The 7,706-nt window shown below is 50.8% G+C and overlaps 1 protein-coding gene across 1 annotated transcript in view; it reads left to right on the top strand.

Annotated features, from left to right (window-relative positions):
- Nucleotides 1-2,907, top strand: part of CERS4 (ceramide synthase 4) — a 35,398-nt gene extending 32,491 nt beyond the window's left edge. Inside the window, exons 10-12 of the mRNA XM_010828270.1 lie at nt 245-430; nt 2,010-2,166; nt 2,412-2,907. Of these exons, the coding sequence (XP_010826572.1) occupies nt 245-430; nt 2,010-2,166; nt 2,412-2,588 (520 nt within the window). The 3' untranslated portion in view covers nt 2,589-2,907. The remainder of the gene's footprint in view (nt 1-244; nt 431-2,009; nt 2,167-2,411) is intronic.
- Nucleotides 2,908-7,706: the final 4,799 nt, after the last annotated feature.

The following is a 7,706-nucleotide window of genomic DNA, read 5'->3' as shown; positions in this document are numbered from 1 at the left end:
CCCCGCCCCGCCCCACCGTCCCTGGTGCCCCTGGGGTTGAGGCCCCACCCCCTGTCACCCCCTATCTGCAGGGAGCTGAGGCCCCACCCTATGTCTATCTTCAGGGAGCTGAGGCACCACTCCCTGTCAGTCTTCAGAGAGGTGAGGCCCCCACCCCTGTCACCCCTGCAGATCACACTTTACCTGTCTAGGCAGTTCCTAGAGATAAGACCCTGCCCCAACTCACCTGGCCCAGCCCCGTGGCCCTTTTGCCCTGGAACGAGGCCCTGCCATTTCTTGGCCCTGCCCCTCCCACGTCTATTTCTCTCTGCTGCCCTCCCCAGGCCAGTAAATTGTTCAACTACATGCACTGGCGGCGCATGTGCGACACTCTGTTCATCATCTTCTCGCTGGTTTTCTTCTACACTCGCCTTGTGCTCTTCCCCACCCGGTGAGTCAGCCCTTCCGCTGTGGGGCGTGGGGGTTCGGGGGGAGAGGTGGCTGAGATACGGGTCTGCCTCGCCATCGGTTCTTGGGTTCCCCAATCCAGGGAACTGGGGCCGTTGGCTGGGAAAGGGGTTTCCAACACAGGGCACAGCCTGTGCAAAGGCCCAGAGGTAGGCAAACAGAGCACTGGGCTTAGCCATCATCGGCCCCGGGTGCCTGGAACACGGACTGGGAGACCTGGTTGGGTCCCCGTTTGGTCAAGTCTTTGGGACTTTGCTGAGCCTCCCGCCTCCTTCCTCTTTCACGCCAGCAGAGGGAACAGTGGGAAGGTCCTGTGGAGCTGACACTGGTGGATGAGAAGTATAATAGGCAAACAAGTGGGTTTCAGAATATGTGCAGCCGTGATTGTGCTAAAGAGAAGAAAAGTCAGGAAGGGCACAGGAACTGTGTGGAGAGTTGGAATTAAGGTGGTTGGAGAAGGCCTCACTGACAGCATTCTAGAGGCAGGATAGTGTCCAGCATGTTGGAAGAACATAGTAGAAGATCCCTGTGGGGGAAGCAGAGGGAGAGAGGGAGGAAGTGAAAGTGGAGAACGATGGGACAGAGTATGCAGGGCTTTGGGGAGAAGCGGGCCCTTATCCCAAGTCACTTGGGAGCCCTGAGAAGAGGACTGGAGGGACCCGATGTGGGTGCTCACAGGCTCTCTCTGGTGGCTGCTGGGGGGATAGCTGGTAGGAGGCTGGGGCTGAAGCTGGGGGCCAGGGCCCAGATGACAGCACTGGCCCAGGTAGCCAATGATGGGGCAGGACCAGGGCAGGTGAGAGAAGTGTGTGGGCTCAAGGAGATGACTCAAGGGTTATGAGATGGGAATGGGGTCAGAGTTGCTGCTTGAGGAACAGGAGCTTCGCTGTGACCGTTCTGGGTTTAAGGGGCTGGCAACACCCCCAGTCACCACCACAGCCACCGAAAAGTGGAGGAAGCGGTGGACACTAGCCTGGGGTCCTGGGGAGAGGGGCAAATGTTCAGTGTTTTCATCCACGAGACTGGATGGGGTCACCGGAGACCAGGTGTTGACAGAGAGGCCCAATTCTGGGGTTGTGGGTCAGGGGAGCCTGCAGAGGAGATGGAGAGGGAGCAGCCATGAAGTGGGGACCTGGGAGTGTGGGTCCCTGAAGGTTCAAGGGGAAAGGGGAGGTGGGCGGGCCAGCCAGGTGCCTGCTCTCTGATCAAGGCAGGTCACTGATGACCCTACAGCTGATCTGGGTGGAAAATGACGGGGACCTGAGAAGGTGTGAAAGGACCACCCAGGAGAGCTACTGGGACACTAAGCTCCCCCTAGGGGTTCAGGGTTATGGCTGCCAGTTGGCCAGCTTGTGCATTCTATGAATTTAATATAATCAGGTGAGGGGATTACTAAACTGCCCAACTGAAGAGCACAGGCATTACTCTTTGGTGGGAGGAGAGTAATGGGGAGCCATAGAAGGTTCTAGAGCAGGGAAGGTCATGCAAGTTAGAGATTCCCAGGACTGGGGGCTACAGCAGCCAGTAAAGCCCTGCCTCTCCCTCCTGCCCACCCACCATAGGATCCTCTATACCACTTTCTTCGAGTCCATTGGCAACTTCAGCCCCTTCTTCGGCTACTACTTCTTGAACATACTTCTGGTGATTCTACAGCTGCTGCATGTGTTCTGGTCTTGGCTCATCCTTTGCATGATCTACAGCTTCATAAAGAAAGGCCAGGTAGGGAGTCTGGTGGTTAAGACTCCATGCTGCCAATGCAGGGGGCGCAGGTTCAATCTCTGGTCGGGGGAACCAAGATCCCCTGTGCAGTGCTCGGGGCCAAAAAAAAAAAAAAAAAGTTAATTAATTAACAAATAAATTTATAAAGGAAAGAAAGACCAGATAGGGCCGGGGTAGTGTTGGCTAGCGGCATGCCTCTCTGGGGCCCCAGCCAAGCCAGTCCCCTGCCTCCTCCTCTTCCCCAGATGGAGAAGGATGTTCGCAGTGACGTGGAAGAGTTAGACTCCAGCGATGGGGAGGCAGCCGAGGAGTGTCCTCAGATGAAGAATGGGGCGGCACAGCGGCCCGGAGCAGCCCCCACTGACGGCCCTCGGAGCCGGGCAGCCGGTCGCATGGTTAACCGGCATACACCAGCCACGTAGCCGGCCAGAGGACTGGCCGCGAGGGGGGCTGCCCCAGCGTCGGGGGCAGCTCTGATATGTGGGGCGGCTGGACTGCGGGATCTCGGGCAGACTTTGTGGAGACAAGGGAGGGCCCCAGGTGGCGCTGATGATCGGTCTCCAGCCCCTTCCTTCAACCCACCCTCCCACCTTCTCTGAGCAATCGACAGAGCTGGGGGAAGAGGGGCGGCGGGCAGCTACAACGACACGCCAGCCCGCTAGCGCCACCTGCAGGCTGCAGCTGGCAACTGTGACGAGCGCCGGGCGGAAAGGGGTCCAATAAACCTTGACCGGAGCCAGATTCTCTGCCTGAGAGCTTGTGTCCCCCTTACAGCTCCTCATCCATCCCCAGAGGCCCCAAGGCAGCCAGGACTTGGGTACCCCACCAACGGGACCCTCAGTGCCACCCCAAGATACATGCTCACCCCTTGGAGACCCAGAGAGCAGGCAGTGCATAGAGACCCCCTTGAGTGAGTCCCCATCTCCCAGCCAGCGCCTGAGCCAAGCCATCTCCTCCCACAGCAGGGCAGCCCTGCATTAGCTACTCACAGACCCTGAGTACAGATGAGCAGGTACTGAGCTCAGACAGGCGGAGTCCTTTGCCCAAGGCCACACAGGTCCAAGCAGATGGGCAAAGGGGAGACTCACGCCTGTCCTGCAGTTCCCTCTCAAGGCCATCTCCAAGGTCCCCAGGACCCCCCTGAAGACAGTGAAATAGTGGTGGGGGTAGGAGAACATACTTCAGGCTCCTTCTCAAGGGTCCACCTGGGAGAATTCAGCATCTCCTTATGAGCTGTGCAGAAGGGTACCCCCACCCCAGTGCTCCAGAATCCACAGCCTCAAGGTTCCACACAAGACCGGAAAGGGGTGCCTTCTGGAAACACCAGAGACGGGGTTGGAGAAGAGAAAGGGTATGGACACCAATCTTGCCTTCTGTGCTTCTCAGCAAAGAGGAGAGGGTGGGAGTAGGGAGAGATGGCAAAGAGGAGAAAGGTTCCTGTTCTGTGTCCACTGAGAGACAAGGACAGAGGGAGAGGAAGGCAGAGAAAAGAGATTCATGTGATCCAGCAACCCCAATCCCGGGCATATATCCAGGCAAAACTAATTCAAAAAGATCCATGCACCCCTGTTTATAGCAGCACTGTTTACAACAGCCAAGACATGGAAGCAACCTAAGTGTCCTTCCACAGATAAATGGATAGAAAAGACGCATATACACACAATGGAATATCACCCATAAAAAAGAATGAGATAATGCCATTTGTGGCAACATGAATAGACCTAGAGGTTATCTAGATAGACCTAAAGTACAAAAGTGAAAGTGTTGGTCACTCAGTCATGTCTGACTCTTTGCAACCCCATGGACTATAGCCCACCAGGCTCCCCTGTCCTTGGAATTCTCCAGGCAAGAATACTGGAGTGGGTAGCCATTCCTTTCTCTAGGGATCTTCCTGACCCAGGGATCTGCTTGGGGCTCTTGCATTGCAGGCAGATTCTTTACTGTCTGAGTCATTTATATATGAAATCTAAAATATGACACGAACTTATATTTATGAAACAAATAGACTCAAGGGGGCAGGGGAGGGACACATTGGGAGTTTGGGATTGGTAGATGTAAACTAGTATGTAGAGGATGGATCAACAGTAAGGTCTTACTGTATAGCACAGGGAACTATATTTAATGTCCTGTGCTAAACCATGATGGAAAAGAATATGGAAAAAAATATACATATCTGAATTACCTTACTATACAACAGAAATTAACACAACTTTGTAAATCAATTATACATCAATAAAGTAAAAAAAAAAATTAAAAAGAGGCAGATGTTAAAGATGCCAGAAAGAGGGACTGAAAAGATGAGAAGGGAAAACAGTAAGAACAGCTGAAATGGCATGGGAAGGAACAAACAGGAAAACAGAAGGGACGGTGTGGGAGGCAGAAAAGAGGAGGCGTTGGAGAGAACAGAGAGAAGAGGGAGAGCAGACTAGGAGCTTGGTGGATGCCATCTCTGAAGATGGAGTGACCTAGAGGGAAGAACAGGAGAGGAGAGGAGAAACGGGGGGCAAGGAACAGAAGAACGAGCTGTGAAGAGTTGTCACACAGAAATGTGAAATAGGAAATGTGACGAGAAAGAATCAGATCCTGAGGGGAGAGAGGGATGAAAAGGTGCGCAGTGGTCCACACAGGACAGAGGTGACAGACAAAAAGATGTTCAGGCTCCCTTGATCTACTACTGCTGCTGCTAAGTCGCTTCAGTCCTGTCTGACTCTCTGCAACCCCAGAGACGGCAGCCCACCAGGCTCCCCCGTCCCTGGGATTCTCCAGGCAAGAGTACTGGAGTGGGCTGCCATTTCCTTCTCCAATGCATGAAAGTGAAAAGTGAAAGGAAAGTCGCTCAGTCGTGCCCAACTCTTAGTGACCCCATGGACTGCAGCCCACCAGGCTCCTCCACCCATGGGATTTTCCAGGCAAGAGTACTGGAGTGGGCTGCCATTGCCTTCTCCGCCCTTGATCTGAGTAAAGCGCAAATTAAACCGAAGATGAATGCCGGTTCTCCTTGCTGTCCCAGCAAAAACAGAGTGACAGCACCCTCTGTGGGTGAGATTTGCAGGGGAAAAGGATAGACCCGGACCACGCCCCACCCCACCCCCCTCCCCGGCGTGTGAGCACACACACACACACACACACACACACACCCCTGGGGGTTTTGGCAGTGAACAGAAGGGTAAATGCCTTACCTCTTTATCCCTAAAGATACATCCAGTTTTTCCTAGTACATCTAGAGCTCAGTCAGAAAAGGACAACTGACCTAAAAACAAAACAGAAGCAAAAACCACAATGGGCATTTACAGAAGAGATGTTGCTGTTGCTAGTTGTTAAGTCGTGCCTAACTCTTTGCGACCCCATGGACTGTAGCCCGAGACGCTCATCTGTCCATGGGATTTTCCAGGCAAGAATATTGGAGCGGGTTGCGATCCTTACAGCCAATGAGCGTATGAAGACATACTCAAATCCCAGTATCAATCAAGGAAACACAAAGCAAGACGGTGAGATACAATTTCAGACCCATTCAGTTGTCAAAAATAAATTGGCCAAAGCAAGTGTTGGAGAAGATGGGAATCAATAACCTCACATATAGGGCCTTCTCTGGTTAAGAATCTTCCTGCCAATGCCAGGGGCATGGGTTTGATCCCTGGTCCAGGAAAGATCACATATGCTGCAGGGCAACTAAGCCCACGCACCACAATTACTGAGCTGGAGCGCCTAGAGCCTGTGCTCTGCAACAAGAGAAGCCATGGCAATGAGAAGCCTGGGCCCCTCAGTAAAGAGTAGCCCCTGCTCAATACAACTAGAGAAAGTCCACATGTAGCAACAAAGACCCAGCACAGCCAAAAATAAAAATTAATTAATTTTTTTTAAATTAAAAAAAAATTTAAATAACCTCACATGGGGAGTTATAAATTGGTGCAACCACTCAGGATCTATAAAGTTCAGAAACAACTCAAACAAAATGATGTATGGTTTAGACGTGAACATCTATTAGTAGAATTATTTCTGTAATAAACAGAAAACAAACACAAAATTCAGAAAATTCATGTCACTTTTGATCTTGGGAGGCAGGGGGATGGGATTCAGGTAGATTTAAATTACTAGCACTGTTGTAGCTTTTGAAGTTGTGGGGTGTACAGACACCCATTCTATTATTAATAAATACAACTTAAACGGGACATGCAAAAAGACAACCAGCAGGGTGGGAGAAAATATTCACAAATCTTATATCTGAAAAGAGTCTCAGTTCAGTTCAGTTCAGTTGCTCAGTTGTGTCTGACTCTTTGTGACCCCATGAACCACAGCACACCAGGCCTCCCTGTCCATCACCAACTCCTGGAGTCTACCCAAATGCATGTCCATTGAGTTGGTGATGCCATCCAACCATCTCATCCTCTGTCATCCCCTTCTCCTCCTGCCTTCAATCTTTCCCGCATCAGGGTCTTTTCCAATGAGTCAGCTCTTTGCATCAGGTGGCCAAAGTATTGGAGTTTCAGCTTCAACATCAGTCCTCACAATGAACACCCAGGACTGAGCTCCTTTCGGATGGACTGGTTGGATCTCCTACAGTCCAAGGGACTCTCAAGAGTCTTCTCCAACACCACAGTTCAAAAGCATCAATTCTTCTGCGCTCAGCTTTCTTTATAGTCCAACTCTCACATCCATACATGACCAGTGGAAAAACCATACCCTTGACTAGACAGACCTTTGTTGGCAAAGTAATGTCTCTGCTTTTGAATATGCTATCTAGGTTGGTCATAACTTTCCTTCCAAGGAGTAAGCGTCCTTTAATTTCATGGCTGCAATCACCATCTGCAGTGATTTTGGAGCCCCAAAAAATAAAGTCTGACACTGTTTTCACTGTTTCCCCATCTATTTGCCATAAAGTAATGGGACCAGATGGCATGATCTTCGTTTTCTGAATGTTGAGCTTTAAGCCCACTTTTTCACTCTCCACTTTCACCTTTATCAAGAGGCTTTTTAGTTCCTCTTCACTTTCTGCCATAAGGGTGGTGTCATCTGCATATCTGAGGCTATTGATATTTCTCCTGGCGATCTTGATTCCAGCTTGTGCTTCTTCCAGCCCAGCGTTTCTCATGATGTACTCTGCATAGAAGTTAAATAAGCAGGGTGACAATATACAGCCTTGACATACTCCTTTTCCTGTTTGGAATCAGTCTGTTGTTCCATGTCCAGTACTAACTCTTGCTTCCTGACCTGCATACAGATTTCTCAAGAGGCGGGTAAGGTGGTCTGGTATTCGCATCTCTTTAAGAATTTTCCACAGTTTATTGTGATCCATACAGTCAAAGGCTTTGGCATAGTCAATAAAGCAGAAATAGATGTTTTTCTGGAATTCTCTTGCTTTTTCCATGATCCAGCGGATGTTGGCAATTTGATCTCTGGTTCCTCTGCCTTTCCTAAAACCAGCTTGAACATCTGGAAGTTCACGGTTCACATATTGCTGAAGCCTGGCTTGGAGAATTTTGAGCATTACTTCACTAGCGTGTGAGATGAGTGCAATTATGCGGTAGTTTGAGCATTCTTTG

Source organism: Bison bison, unplaced genomic scaffold (genome assembly GCF_000754665.1).
Source record: "Bison bison bison isolate TAMUID 2011002044 unplaced genomic scaffold, Bison_UMD1.0 scf7180017864492, whole genome shotgun sequence".
In the NCBI taxonomy this organism is placed as follows: domain Eukaryota; kingdom Metazoa; phylum Chordata; class Mammalia; order Artiodactyla; family Bovidae; genus Bison; species Bison bison.
Note: the sequence above shows the minus strand (reverse complement) of the source record. Positions and strands in the feature narration are given on the sequence as shown.